The 16,348-nt window shown below is 41.2% G+C and overlaps 1 protein-coding gene and 1 long non-coding RNA gene across 3 annotated transcripts in view; one reads left to right on the top strand and one right to left on the bottom strand.

Annotated features, from left to right (window-relative positions):
• LOC147035015 (uncharacterized) overlaps nucleotides 1-16,348 on the top strand; it is a 92,508-nt gene that overhangs the window by 29,747 nt on the left and 46,413 nt on the right. The gene's annotated exons all lie outside the window — the stretch shown is intronic.
• Nucleotides 10,955-16,348, bottom strand: part of LOC147035014 (WD repeat-containing protein 1-B-like) — a 67,934-nt gene continuing 62,540 nt past the window's right edge. The window contains exons 14-15 of the mRNA XM_085892512.1: nucleotides 12,705-12,849; nucleotides 10,955-11,419 (exon numbers count right to left, since the gene is read on the bottom strand). Of these exons, the coding sequence (XP_085748638.1) occupies nucleotides 11,313-11,419; nucleotides 12,705-12,849 (252 nt within the window). The 3' untranslated portion in view covers nucleotides 10,955-11,312. The remainder of the gene's footprint in view (nucleotides 11,420-12,704; nucleotides 12,850-16,348) is intronic.

Genomic DNA, 16,348 nt, shown 5'->3' with positions numbered 1-16,348 from the left:
TCACATGACCAAGACTTCTATTTAAGGAGAATTTCTCAAAATGGAACAGGAACGCAAGGAATGTTGGTTTGGCTAGATTCATCACGAAAAATAAAAATAAACAAATAAAATAATTATGCATTGCTGTTGAATAAATAAAAATATTTTCCAAGTATTCCTGCATTTCCAAACAGTTGAATTCTCCAAATGTGTACTTGGAATTGATATAATTGAAATGCACTCACCAGAAAATTATTGAAAAGGTTGACATCTATTAACTTTGTTCAAACACAGGCATCAAACGATGATGGATAACTGTGAGCTGTACTTCACGGGACAGTAGTTAAGAATGGCAATGAAAGATAACGATCATTATTATGTAGTTCCCCAAATGTCTCAATGTCTGTATATCAGTTGAAAGGCCTGACAAGTGAATTATTAGACGAAGTGAACCTCACACACATTGAATGCGAGTTAATATTCCTGACATTTTTGTGTCGAGAAATGACAAATGAATGATGTATCCTTACCCAAAGTGCACATTTTCGTGAGAAAAATATAATAAAGCCTTCCTTCCCTTGTATAATAGGGGGAGGCTGTTACCGGTTGTAGGGTTTGTTCTACAATAAGCATCCCAAATTTTTAATGGTACCCCAGAGTTCCATAAACCCCCAAAAAGTACTAAACCACCATTTATGTTTTTTTGTTCTTCCTTTTTTTTTTTCTTTCTGCTAATGTCCAAGCAATATCTCGGAGCCGGCTGGGGCTTTCTGAATTGAAATTTTACGTCATTAATGGGAATAAAAAGTGTGCGGGGTTGACATAATTTTCCCGTGACCTAATTTTTTAACTTCATGATCTAATTATAGACATTTTAATATTTTTCACCATAACGACTAAAGTTTCTCCAATTGGAACGAAATTGCCCTCCCTACATAGCCTAGAGCAATGCGCATTTGCACTCATTTACATCATACCCCTCCGGGATAAAGGGCAAGGTCAAATGGTGGTCTGGAAAAAAAATGCATTTTTTTGTCATCGCTTCATTCTCCTAATGTGGAATCTCAAAGACCGCTTGGCCTTCCAAGTTGTTCTTGCATCATAATAATGGACCTGCACTGAAATTGGCACTTGATATTTGATTAATGTCCTTGACGGATCTTTTTCGTCATCTACTTTTTCGGATCGTGACCTTGTTGCAGCATGAACGACATGAACTTAACAAAAAACACCTTTTTGATCATAACTTGAATAATTTTCCTCTGATTTTCATGATGTTGAGATATATTCATGGATTGTAAATAGAAACACATTTTCTTAATTTATACTCTATTCCTAAATGTTTAAGGTTAAGATCATATGGTGGGCCGGAAAGAATATGGCCGTCATTGGATCGTGGGAATCAGGGAAGGCTTACCCTTGGTGATCGCTTTGTGATCACATATCTAGTTTTAAATTGAGTCATTTTAATTTCAGAGGGTGTTTAACTTTTCAGCAGAATGTTCATCAACAAGAAAATCATTATCGGCTTCATCATTTTTGGCTCACCTGTTCGAAGAACAGAGAGCTATAGCGATACCCCCCGCGTGAGCGTCGGCGTGAGCGTGAAAATGTGAAAGCTTTTGGTGCAAGTTATTTAGAAGCTTGCCATTTATTTAATATGTGTACTAGGATGCTGATATTTGGCATGGAGGTTCCTTTGGGGTTTTTTTATTGATGTAGTGAAGTTGAAATTAAAAAATAATTTCAAATGTTTTAAATTTTTGACCTGTTTTGAACTTAACTTTTTTGTAGCACATCAACATTAAAGTTTTTTGTGCAAGTTATTTATAAGCTTGCCATTCATTAATATGTGTACTAGGATGCTGATATTTGGCATGGAGGTTCCTTTGGGGTATACTATTGGTGTAGTGAAGTTGGAATGAAAATTTTTTTTCAAATGTTTTAAATTTTTGACCTGTTTTGAACTTAACTTTTTTGTAGCACATCAATGTTAGTTTTTGGTGCAAGTTATTTAGAAGCTTGCCATTCATTTAATGTGTACTAGGATGCTGATATTTGGCATGGAGGTTCCGTTGGGGTATACTATTGGTGTCGTGAAGTTGAAATTAACAAATTATTTTAATTTTTTTTTAAAATTTCAACCTAGGATGGTGTCAAAGCCACCCAATGCTCGCCTGTTTATACTAGACGCTTGCCATTCATTTAATATGTGTACTCGGGATGCAATGAAGTCCAAATGAAATAAATTTTGTTGGTGCACCTTTTTCAGAGACTCAATATTTGTGAAGTCAAAACACTACATATTACTTTTTCTTTTAGATGCATTTCTCATGGCAAGGCAAGTTGGTAATGTATTATTGCATAATGTTGATAAATACCATTGCAGATGCACTGTTATAATTGTGATGCCGTCATAATTACAAATAATAATGTATTATTGCATAATGTTGATACATACCATTGCACATGCACTGTTATAATTGTGACGCCATCATAATTACAAATAAAAATGATACTGCATGGTAGTTCGACTTATTCATTAATAATGCTGCCACTGTAACATTATCTGCTCTCTGGATGTCACTTTCCATTTTCAGCATTGTATTAATAATAATTTTGCTTCCTTCTCGTTTCCTTTCTCATGGTTTTATCTACCACACTATTTTTTACTGATTACAATATACAAATACATATATTGCTTTAAAATTATTTGGATTAGACCACTACAATGCTTTATAAAAAATATTATTAGACTAGTCTTTTAAAAACGATAAATGTATAAACAGGCGAGCATTGGGTGGCTTTGACACCAACTCTCTGGTTGTGTTTCTTTTATTGGTTTAGCAAGGTGCATGTTGGGGAATTAAAGAAGGCCGTTGTTGCCGTAGTGGTGTGTATTTGGACCGACGGGACCTCGGTGACAATCCGCTCGGGTTACGCATGGGTCGAGCACGGAAACAACTCGTCCCGTTCGAGTTCCGTCGAGGGTGTGAATACTCGGTAGTGCGCCACGTGGGCCTCTAGGTATTTTGAAGTCTGGCAAATAACCCTGTCCCACGTGGTTGATTTATTGACGAGTCACGGTCCTGTAAGGGACCCGTACCTTTCGGAGTTTTCCGAAAGGTACGATCTAGATTCCGGGTGTTCGGTAGAGTCGACCCTTCTGCTCCACCTTGCGGTCGTGCTCGCAGCCGACACCCGGCTCCGCAACAATACTACATACATACATACATACATACATACATACATACATCAGTCAGGTTTCTTGACTACCACTGGTAACGTGTAACCCAATCCTACCTGCCGCATAGTCGGGTCGTCGGCGATGAAACCGACGACCCTCACTGGGTTGCCAGTGGGGAGAGTGACTGTGACACTCTGCAAGACAAAAAACAATACCTGGTAAAGGGAGGATGAGCTCCTTTTAGGAGCCAACGGCCATCCAGTAAGGAGATGGTGTCTCCAAAAAACACACCCATCAGGTTCGACTGGTTTTTTAGGTAGTAGGTTGTCGACAGCAACTGTACAGGGTAGTACTACTGTTCTGACTTCGGAGCGTTAAAGTGGTGCCCGGAACCATCTTACACTCTCAGGGTGTCAGGATTGCTGGTCTTACTTTGTCTCACTCAAACTATAGCTACCGGGCTTCCTTTAATATCTCTTTCTTGCAAACAAACATCACACACTTTTCAAACAAACATCATATACATTCCAAACTAACATCATACATCACACACTTTTCAAACAAACATCATATACATTCCAAACTAACATCATACATCATACACTTTTCTTATTCACTCATTTTCACTCCTCACGTCACATTATCTCTCTTTTATTTCTCTTTCCTCTCATTTCCCTCAGACAGCCTCCAATTGAATATGATGAAGTCCAAAAAGTTAATGGCCCCTAGTTCCTGGCATTATGGGGTGTGAAGAATCTCCAGTGACCTGCCTGTCTCTGCTGCCAATGAGAGGGGGGGGGGCTCAGGCAATAGTAGTAGAAGTATCGGTCCCTCCCAAGACCCTTGCCTTTTGAACCAACGTGACTCTTTTTCAATTCATTTCACCAACATTTGTGGTCTTTCTTCAAATCTTTCTTCTATTGAACATCATCGAGCAAGCTCCTCTCATATCTTGCTTCTCTCAGAGACCCAATTATCACATGATGTTCTTGTTAATTCTCATAACATTTCAAACCACAACCTTCACTCACGATTCCGTATCATAGGCGTGTCGACTCCAACATCAACACGCCTGCTGTATGCCTTGTGGACCTCAAATCTGCAAACGTTGATGTCATCTGGCTTAAGATTTGTCTCCCGACCATCACTATCTTTCTCTGTTTCACTTACTGCTCTCCCAATTCTACAAACGTTATAGCTTTCTTTGACTATCTTAACTCTTTCTATGAGGCCATGATATCCAATCATCCTCAAGCAGAATTTCTTTATCTCAGAGACTTCAATGTACACCACAGGGAGTGGCTGAAGTCTTCCCACATGGATGTTGGGGGAGTTGAAGCTCTCATATTTTCCATTCTTCATGATTTGGAACAAATTATCACCCACCCTACCCATATCCCAGATCATCATGACCACACTACCAATATTTTGGATTTATTCTTTACTTCCAATCCATTGCATTACAACTACACAATTTCAACTCCAGTTGATTCTTGTGAGTGTGTGTGTCTCCCTCTCATTCATTTCCCCCAAATGCAAATAATAAGTTAAGTAATGAAACCATTGAGGTATCATGGCTGTGGGGTATTTTAATATTCACCTGATGCAGTGGCCTGAAAAAAGTATTCATCCTCAACTGATGATGCCACATTTAGATGAATTACAAATTATGTAGAAATAATTTTTCTCAATGAACTTTTCTTATTCATAACTGAAGAGATCAAACTAAGTATTGTTATAGTTGGAGGAGGTTACTTGTCAGGCAAACCTGCAAAAAAAAACAAGTACAAATCAAAATTTACTGTTTGTAAGAGTGTTCAGCCCCTGAGGTCAGTACTTGGTGGAAGCATCTTTTGCAGCAATGAGTGCTATGAGTCTTTTTGGATCGGTCTCTAACAGCTTTGCACGGTGAGATGGTGAAAATCTTTACTCATTCTTCATGTGAAAATTGCTCTCGTTCTGCCAAGTTTGATGGTGATCGTCGATGGACTGCAATCTTCAAGTGTCGCCATAAATGTTCAAATGAGTTCAAGTCAGGACCTTGACTGGGCCACAGAACATTTATTTTCTTCTAATTCAGCCACTCCAGTGTGACTTTAGCTTTGTGCTTCAGATCATTGTCCTGTTGAAATGTGAATCTCCTACCCAGTTTCAGATTCATGGCTAACTCAAGTTTGTTTTCATCGAGGATTCTCCTGTACTTTGCACCATCCATTGTCCCTTCTATCCTGACAAGTTTTCCAGTCCTGCTGATGAAAATCAGCCCCATGACATGATGCTGCCACCACCATGTTTGACAGGAGGGATAGTGTTGACTGGGTGATGTGCAGTGTGAGCTTTGCTCCAAACATAATGCTTTGAATTTAGACCAAAAAGTTATATTTTCGTTTTGTCTGGCCACTAAACTTTTCTGCTCATGCCTGCTGTATCATTAAGATGGTTTTACACAAACTCAAAACAAGCTTTTAGATGCCTCCTTTTCAGTTATGGCGTCTTTCTTGCCACCTGTCCATAGAGGCAAGCAAGCTTTGTGAAGGCAACGGGATATTGTTGATCGATGAACATTGACCCCAATCTGGGCCATAGAGCCTTGCACATCTTTCAAAGTCATTGTTGGATTTACAGTGACATCTTGAACCAGTTTCCTGCTTGCCGGGCTGCTGAGTTTGGATGGGCGACCTGATCTGGGTGGAGTCTGGGTGGCATGATACATGTTCCACTTCTTAATGACGGAGGTCACCGTTCTCAAAGGGATAATGAGTGACTTTCAAATCTTCTGAAAACCCTCTCCTCAACAGCACTTCTCCACCACTTTATGTCTGACTTCTTTGTCAAGCTCCTTTGTCTTCATGCTTATCTTGTTGGTTGGCCAAGTGATTTTCACCTTAAAATTCCTTAGATAAATGTGGGAGCTTAATTTTTAAGTTAAACCATTGATTATATTCAGGTGAAACTTATTACACTTATTTTGTAACCTTTCAAACAAATAATCTGCTCATGAAATTATTTTATGATAAATTCGGCAAAGGGTTTGAATACTTATGAAACTGAGAATCATCTGATTTTCTCTGTTAATCTGACTTTTTCACATTTTATCTGAATTGTTTAGCTTTATCACCTTGGAGTAGTTTGTGAAGACTATATATTAAGTTTGCTTTGAAAGCATCATGAAATAAGCTCAGGTAGCTGTGAAAATTTAGGGGAGGGTGGGGGGGGGGGGGGTAAACACTTTTGCAGGCCACTGTGTGAATTCATGTTTTCTCGTTCTCTCGTCCTCTCTCAGCCCATTTTGTGAATAAACCATTATTGAGAACCTAACTTGTGGCCATCATGAATGGGAATTTCATAACATAAATAATGAGCATATAAACCTGTAAGATGGGTAAATTGGATTCGCACAGGAAGGTGCTATTAAAAGCAAGATGCGTGTCATGGTTTGCTTGATAATTTTGAAAGGGCGTTTTGCCACGGTTGTGTGGTCTTGACTATCGACTTGCAGGCAAATTACAGGCGGACACAGGACCTCTCAGCTCCCCACCCTTGCCTGGCCAACGTGTTGGTCATAGGAGACTGACGACTAACAATATGCAACTTCAAAAATACTGATTTTTACTTTTTGTACGTTTGTAAACAATGGTTAAACTGCTCACAATGTTTGTGTATTTTCTGTGAAAAGCTTTGCCGTGATCCATCAAAGTGACCCTTAAATTGTGTGAAAATGAAAACATGACTTTCCCACTTTCCTGCTGACCATGTGCTGCATGCATTCTCTTGTCATGAACGGTTTGCCAATTGGACAACCTCAGTGAGACTGTGCAGCACAACTGACCCAATTCTACACTCGGGGGAGACACTAATTTTGGATTCCACATACACCTACTTTAAAAAGTGTGGAAAACCCTGTTAGTGCACAGGAAATTGCCTGCCGATTTAAAATAACGAAAGGCCAGGTTTCAATTCACACAACAGGAAATCAGGAATGTTTAAGAAAAAAACAAATCCACCACAAATAATCTTGGTTTTTTTTGGAAAACGAACACATTCAGTCAGATGTTCATTCCTCATGTGCCTTTTCATCATGTACAAGCATGCCTTGATACTACATGAGTTTGATTCTCTCATGCTGCCTGCTTGTGTCTGCTTTGAAAAAGCACTAATTAAATTGTGACCTAATTGCAAATGTTCTAAAGACACTCTTTTGCAAGTATTCAGAAATTTTAGTTGTCATCAACTCCAAAAAGCCCAACTCAAAACTATTTGTAATATTAAAATGACTAAAATGAGGAGCTTAGACTGCACATGTGTAGTTGCCCCAAATTTGATAATGCGCCGTGCCACCTTGCAAGAGAGAGTTTCGACTGTGCATGCACGTTGACCCTGTTTGCTGGGCAAAATTTCCACATGAGGATGCTCAATATCACAATTAAAACTTTTAATTCTGAATCAAATCGATAGGAAATCATTAAATACAGCCACTTTCAGTGAGCTGAGCAGGTAACGTGACGTATGAACCATACGTCACGTGGAACAGAAGTCCTGATGTAAATGCCACACTTGTATTTTTCATACATGAGCATGTATTTTCGACTGCTTATGATTGAGCCACCAAATTTCTATCTTCCTCTTCTTCTTCTTCTTCCGCTTCTGATACTAAAATGATAGACAGTTCATGTGTCACGCCATCTTGCCAGAGAGTTGAGAGTACAACATGCTTGTTGGCCCCAAATGTTCCGTGCAAAATCATTTTCACACACTCACTATTTATTAATTGCCATTTCACCATGTACTTTCAGTAGTATGTATGTGTGTGTGTATATATATATATATACACACACATTGTTACGAATTTGGAATTTGATCACACTCAACATACAGGTTCATTTAGCTCAGATATGTCGATAAGTGCATGTTCTATAGATAGGTCACCTTCCATTGTTTAATGGGCAGAAATCGATTAAGTGCGCTGTGATTTAATTTAATAGTTAGGGAGCGATCACAACGCAAAGGAAGATGCCCCTCCCCCTCTTCTGCAAAGAGGAAGAAGAGCCCTCCCATCCCGTGATTCATGACGTAAGCAACTCCCTCCCACCAGTGGTTGAGCGGGGGATGGAGCACGAGGGCATGAGTCACGCCGGGAGCGGGGGAGGGGGCCGATAAGAATAAAGAGATCCTCTGCTTTGTTTGGGTTGGGACTTTTAGTAAGCTTCGGCTTCTGCTTGGCTCGGGTTGAGGCTTTTTGGAGAGCTTTTTGCTTCAGCTTGGCTTTTCAGCAGGCCTTCGGGTTCGACTTGGCTCTGTTCACTTTTTGGGCTTTGGCTTGGTTCGTCGAAGAGAGTCGGCTGCTTTGTTCATCAGGAGAGAGTTGAGCTGGTTGCTCGGCTCGGAGCTCATTGTTCTCCGCTTGGGTCCCGGCTTGGTGCGACTCCTTGTCCTCATCTTGGAGGTGGTTCTACGAGGAAGCGACGCATCGGCGGGAAGGATCGGCGCCTCGTCTCACCAGCACGTGTTCGGAAGCGCGAGAGGATTCGCTGGAGCTCGGGAAGGATCGCGGCTCACGGCGATTGGATCCAGCTCACTCTCACTGGAGCCCGGGTCCAAGCAGCTTGAAGACCACACGAGGTGGAGAGGTTTGAGATAGGTTCTGGGTTTCAGCTCATCTGTCCTCTGAGTTGAAGTCCTTATTAAAGGCATCAGCCACCATTTCTTGGGTGTGTGTGTGCGTACGTGTGTCCGTGGTGGGCCCGTCTAACAACTAGGAAACGTGGGCCCGTCTAACAACTAGGAAACTTGCGTGCCTGTGTTGTATTTGCATTACATTTCATAATAGAACTCGGCTGTAGGTTTTTGCTCGCGTCCTGTCCCCTATCCCCATTCATTGCATTGCCTGTGTTCAAATAAATGTTCACCATTGTTAAATGTCACCTGCTCATTGCGTCCCTTCCTCACATTGACTGCCATTGAGCGTTTGGAATGTTAGCTCGTTTTAACACCGATAACATAATCGGGTCCGACGAGGCTTGGCGATATATAACTGCTCGGCAATCGCAAACGGAACGAGCTGCTTAAGCGGCTCATTTTCGTGCAGGCTCCGTTGAGGTGTAGATCCCCGGCATTTCTGTCTGCGTGAATAATTAGGTACATGGATACTTCGGCGATCAACCCTGTAGCGTGTGGACAGAAGAGTTGGCTGATCTATAGTGTGGTTAACAACACCCATAGCTGGGTTTCGGCGTTGATCCGGAAGCTACGATTGGATTGCTCGTTCGGTGGACGCGCGGCCAGGATTGGGTTGAAAAGGTCGTGTGCACGCCGAACGGGTGAGAATCTACAACAATATATATATATATATATATATATATATATATATATATATATATATATATATATATATATATATATATATATATACTAGATGACCCATGAACCAGTTGAGTTCCCGTTGTGACAGCAGTTGATAAAAAAATAAAAAAAGATAGCTCCAGCGAACTACACCACTGAGGTTGTTTGTATTGATCAAATTATCCCGAAGAGTACTTGACTGAATCGGGAATTAATTTTTTTTTGTTGCCCGATTTGAATGCAGCTTGGTACTGCACACCGCAGGAGAATGGTGAGTAAGTTGGCCCTAAAATTTTTGCCCGATCGTGCACCGTTTTGGCTGTATTTCGGGAACATACATACTTACATATATACAAGATGAGAGGTTTAGTAATATACTAGACGACCTGTGAACCCATTGGGTTCCCGTTGTGACAGCAATTGAGAAAAAAAATCATTTCAAAAAAAAAAGATAACTCCAGCAAACTATACCGTTGAAGTTGTTTGCATTGATCAAATTCTCCCGAAGAGTACTTTGCTGAATCGGGAATTGATTTTTTAAATAACTTTTTCGTTGCCCGATTTAAACGAAACTTGATACTGCACACCGCAGGAGAATGGTGAAATAGAGAAAAGAAAGTCAAAGAAATTATTGTGCATATAAGTCGAATGAATTATTTTATTTGTTAATGTACACGGAAGTATTTGATCGAAATGGTGATTTTTTTTATGCTTAAAAATAAATCGTTCTTTGTCTACACTAAATGTTTGAGATTTTAAAATAAATAATTTCAAGAAAAAAAAAAGATAGCCCCAACGAACTATACCGCTGAGGTTGTTTGCATTGATCAAATACTTCTGAAGATTACTTGACTGAATCGGGAATTGATTTTTTTTATAATTTTTTTGTTGCCCAATTTGAACGAAACTTGATACTGCACACCGCAGGAGAATAGTGAGTCAGATGGGCTGAAAATTTTTGTGCTATCTTGTACCGTTTTGGCTGTATTTCATGAACATACATACATACATACAAGATGAGAGTTTTATATATATATATATATATATATATATATATATATATATATATATATATATATATATATATATATATATATATATATATATATATATATATATATATATATATATATATATATATATATATCTAAACCTTTTGCCTTCTGCCAACATTCTTTTGAAACCCTAATTCTCATTATCTTATATCCTTTCCCGTTTTACGGTTTCCGTCCTTGTCTCTGTCTGTCCATTCGAGTGCATAAACCATGAATGTGATTTTGGTTGCATTCATGTAACCTTAATCAACCTGCCTCCAAGTTGCATTATCAATTCTCAGGGAAATGGGATGAGAGCAAGCTTTGCATCAAATAATGTATTTTGCTCTAGTTTAGCCCTAAGAGCTTTATGTTATCTTGCTGAAATAGAGAAATTGTTTTCCAGAAATCAATCTCATCAATATTGATCATTATATTCAGAAATGCAGACACTTACAGAACAATAATGAAAATGAACCATCAAGTACATTGTATCTTGAATGCATTTGAGGTTTTGTTGTCAAACTGCAATGAGAACGTAAAAATCAACATTGTCGTGCTAGTTCATTATTTATTTTGTGTTGATATTTTCAATTTCATTCAATAATTTCACCAAAATGACCAAAAAAAAAAAGCCTTCATTACGAGCTGATAATCTGTTCAAATGGTATCAGAGAAACTTCCACAAGAGTTGGAGAGAATAGCAAGATACAGTAAAGAGCCTTGGGTTACCAAAAGGAAAGCACAGAGCCTGCAGTGACCTGTTCTTGAGATTAGTAATTAATGGTCCACTGTTTGACGGTGGTATCTTGTGAGGTGGTGACAAGAATGTGGGCGTTGAGCCAAGCGAGACTGCTGATGTGGTACATGCGATGAGCATCTGTGAGGGTATGGGAAGGACGTTGGAAGGTAATATTGAATATGGGAATGGCATAAAAGTGTACAATCAAGCAAAGTAATGGCGCACACACACACACAAGGAATGGCAAAAAAGTGATATGGGAAAGACACAAAAGTGTACAATCGAGAATAAGAGGGTTACGTTTCCGCAGGACAAGTGGTCTGCTGGTATCCTACTTCTGATGAAACTCCCAAAATCCAGGCTTATTGCTCACCTCTACTCATTTGTTCCTCTTTTTTCTCACCTGTGGAACCAACTTCTTTAACCTGTCCAATCTCATTCTTCCCTCCAGGATTTGAAGATAGCTGTTCACCTCCTCAGGTCATCTGACACCTATTCTCATTAACCTTTCTACCCTCATTAACCCTTCCCCAGAACATTAAAATTGTTTGAATTTGACCTGAACTGTTGCTTATAAACTACAACTAATGTCATGAATGATAGACTCAACACTACCGCCACTAATGTTTACTTGTGAATCGATCGGAACTGATTACTTTAATCTCAAAATGAGATGCTCAACTCATTCCATGTTTACTTTGTAGATTAAGGTGGTCAATATTGCAGGATATAGCTCATTTTGTACACTTTAAAATCCACATTTAAATTAATTGCGCCAGTCAAATAGGGACGTCCTTGACAGGAAATAATCACTACAACTGTCAACTTCAACAGGCTTGACGTCTTTATCGACGAGAAAATCCACCTCTGTTATCTCAATTAATGCCATCTTGATTGTCAGCAGAGGCATTAAAGCAGGAAACATGATTGAGGGCATTGGTTAACAACACCATAAAGACATATTCCATCTAAATTATTAATTTAACTACATGACCCAACCTATTATAAACAAAAGTCCAGGTCTAATCTGAATCATCAATCTCACCATAAAGCACTTTTTTTTCTTCTTTTTTTTCTTTGACATACACTAAAAAAAATGTGATGAATGATGTGCAAGGTTTGGACTAGCTTTGTGATAACTTAAGGATTTTATTTGTGTGGAAAAAGTCAAAATATAAATAAATGTCAAACGGTGAAAAAAGAAACATTAAATACCATGAAAGACAAACAATGATTGACGGTAAGGTTACAGTGAAGAGTTCGAACGTCAACGATGCGCCTGGTGTGGACAAACGGATGGCAGAGAAATGAAGTCAGTTTTACTGATGACACCCTTTACGAGCAAACAAGACAACGAGAATATCGACCCATGAAGAAAATACAAGTCGCATGGAACTAGAACTCCAGGCCTGTCTTGTCTTACCTGTGATTTTAATCCATTTATCGGGATCCTCCACATTCCATACGTACACCAAGCAATCCATTCCGGATGTCGCAAAGTGCTGGTTATCCGGGGACCATGCCAGGCTAACAGGCTTGGCGTGGTGCCCATAGTAGTTATTGTGCTCCTGTGGAGAGAGTTTGATTATAGCTCTGCAGGGGCATGAAAGAAATTGGAAGGCTTTTTATTGGAGCCCATTTGTCTGTCTTCTAAAGTGGTTCCTCCCCTTTGTGGATACCGTTTCTGCAGCAGTTGCTATACAACTATGAACATTTGTCATGAAGACCATGGTACAACACCAAATTCACTGTATGATTTGAAAGGATAGTATTAACCAACTCATCTCATGAGGAACATTCCTAATCTAAAACAGCTGTGGTGCCTCACAATGATGAGACTCCAATTGGAGATTAGATAAGAAGAAAACACTCTCAATGACCACAAATACTATAATAATAATAATAATAACATCAATTACATTATCTCTACTAGTGAGAGGAAATGGTTACGAAACAAAGAGAAGTAAATAGTAACCCCGGAGAAACAATTGTGCAATAACTGAAAAGGCAAATAAGTGAGAAGGTGACATTGTTCTCGAGTTATAATGGTGAAAAGTTAGTCATTTTTTTTTTGTTTCACAACATTCAATGCCAACGTTTTCATTTAACCAATATAATAATTTCATTCAACAATGAAAACCAAATTATACGGTACCAAAATGGTGCAAATGATAAAACAAAAAGAAGTATGATGAAAATCATGCAAATGATGTCACTTTCACTTTGACCTTTCACATATATAGTCAAAAAACATTGACAGCCTCACTTTTGTCCTTCGGAATCCTCCGGTAAAGTGCAACAAAGATAGCTGAAAGCATTCAGGGGTTATCAAACTCACAAACAAACATAATACAAACTAGAAGGGCACTCGGTGGAGTGCATACCTCTGCCACGTTACATTTTTGAAATATCATGCCATACAGTATTATATCGTTTTTTGGCCCTATCTCTCAATGGTGAAGAATCGCTTAAAAAATTAAATAATTCTCATAACCAGATCCGCATTTGGGTCTTCACCAAAATCGAAACTATTCGTCCTTGCCACACACCCAAACGTGTCCACCAAGTTTCGTCCGAATCCGTCCACAACATTTTGAGATATCGTGCTATATATTAGTTTTAGCCCTTTCTCTCAATGGTGAAGAATCACTTTAAAAATTGTAGTAATCGGATCCGGATCTTCACCAAAATCTAATCAGTTCGTCTTTGTTACACACCGAACCTGTCCACAAAATTTCATCTGAATCTGTCCACAACTTTTTGAGATATCTTGCACACAAACAAACAAAAACAAACAGACAGACAGACAGACAAACAGATAGAAAGAAAGGGGTGAAAACATAACCTCCTTCACCTCCGGTGGTGGAGGTAACAAACAAGACGGACCGACATCTTCTTCTTTCGGCTGCTCCCGTTAGGGGTCGCCACAGCGGATCATCCGTATGATCCGCATAGTGATTTGGCACATGTTTTACGCCGGATGCCCTTCCTGACGCAACCCTGGTCGCCTCTTACGACACAGGGATATGGTACACCTATTTTAACTGGGGTATACACCGACCCAGTACACTGGTACTCATTTCGCCGACCTCAGAAGGATGACAGGCTGAGTCAACCCCCTGGTGTATTAATTCAGTGGCCCAACGGGGCTTGAACTCAGGACCTTTTGGATCCCAAGCCGCTGCCCCAACCACTGCGCCAACACCAGGATACAAGACGGACCGACATATGACAAAAATTTTCAATTTTCATCTCAACAAATCTACATACTGTACTAACAATTAGGTCGCCAACTCGATGATGGCACTGCGCGTGTGTGTGTGTGTGTGTGTGTGTGTGTGTGTGTGTGTGTGTGTGTGTGTGTGTGTGTGTGTGTGTGTGTGTGTGTGTGTGTGTGTGTGTGTGTGTGTGTGTGTGTGTGTGTGTGTATATTGTTGCAAATTCGCGCCCGCCGGCGTGCGAACGACCGCGTGTAGCCAAAAGCGGCCACCTCGCCCACCGGAACGGACAATTCAGTCGTGACCCTCCGGAAACTACCGCCCGGAGCCAGTCACGGGTGGGGGTTTAACCTCACCACAACTCGGTCCGCATTCTACCCGCGCGAAATAGGGTCCGATCGCCGAATGGTCGATTTACCAAAGTACTCGCACGAGTAGCGTACCGAGGAGTTGTACCATGCCACAGGTCGACTCCGGACACGAACCGCTTAAGCGGCTTGTTCCGTGCTGCAGAGATAACCGAGCGGAGTTATCGTCGACCTCGACGGTTCAGATTATTTACCGGGCGTTTAAACCCACTATCAATCCCTTACGTGATGCAAGATGGAGATTCAATAAAAGGAAGGAGACGAAGCAAAGCGGGAAACAGTTGAACAAGCAATGCACATTTTTTATGGAAACACGGAAGGCACGTATATTACAGTCAAGACAAAATGCAACAAATAACAGTCAAGACAAAAGCAATACGACCGAATAAAAGGGCAATTATTTACAACACTTATACAGTTCTACTTGTCGGGACTCAGCGCCACATCACTCATTCCAAAAAGCAAAGGAAAGAAAGCCACCCTCACAGGCAAGGAGGCAGACAGGTCCGTGGACCAAATGTGCATGGAACCTGGAGGAGCAGCCATGTCCACGAGACCGAGAAGGTCTTACCAACGTCCTCGTGACGCGATGGCGGGCAAGCCGCAATGTCCGCGCTGCTGCGCCCCGACTCCGTGCCCCTGGCGTGGTCGGCGAGCCCTCTCCGGCGTGCTCCGCGCAAGCAGTTTGGTTGGCACCACGTTTAGGGTGGGGGAGGAACGGGGCCCCCCGGCACTATCTCAGCGCGGATGGGGGGGGGGGAATTGCTGATGCTCAGGGAGAAGGGAATGGCTGGCTGGCTTGGATCCTGCGACGAGAAGGCACCAACGACGAGACGAGCGACCCCCACACCGCAACCTCGATGCCGACCGTCACGTCGTATTCACTCGACTCGAACTCAAACTCTTCACTCGCCCCGACCAGCCGCCTGCAACCTTCCTTGTGCTCGCGTCTTTATAGACCGGAGGATGAGCCTATATGCAAATTTCAGGATCAAAACGCGAGTGGAGGCGGGGCCACACCACCCTCTGTTCAGCCATTGGCGTTGCAAAAAGGGGGCGTGACCCTCTTTTGATCCGAATTCCTCTCGTAAAGAATCCACGTTCATCGCGCTTGGAGGCGGGGCCATACCGCCCGACGCTCACCCATTGGGCGGAGAAAAAAGGGGGCGTGAAGCCTTTTTGATCCGAATTTCTCCCTGAGCAGAACGCATTCGTACCCCCGGCTCGACGTGTTCGGCATCAATTACCGAACGGGCCCTGGACAACATGACGTTTGGTGTTGACTGGTGGTGTGGTCGATGGTTGTAGAAGGAGATAGGCGAAGGTGGTGGGGGGTTTGCTGTGGTGGTTGGTGGGCGTCGTTTGGGAATGGCGGCGAAGCGATGTTTGCAGGATGGAGTTGTGAAGGTAAAGGTAGTGGCTGTTTGCGTTGTTGGCGGCTTAATGGTCCAAAATAACAATAGAGAAAGAAAAATGGCTAA

This window comes from Eptatretus burgeri, chromosome 1 (assembly GCF_056783735.1).
Source record: "Eptatretus burgeri isolate ZD-2024b chromosome 1, Ebu_testis_v1, whole genome shotgun sequence".
Taxonomy (NCBI): domain Eukaryota; kingdom Metazoa; phylum Chordata; class Myxini; order Myxiniformes; family Myxinidae; genus Eptatretus; species Eptatretus burgeri.
Note: the sequence above shows the minus strand (reverse complement) of the source record. Positions and strands in the feature narration are given on the sequence as shown.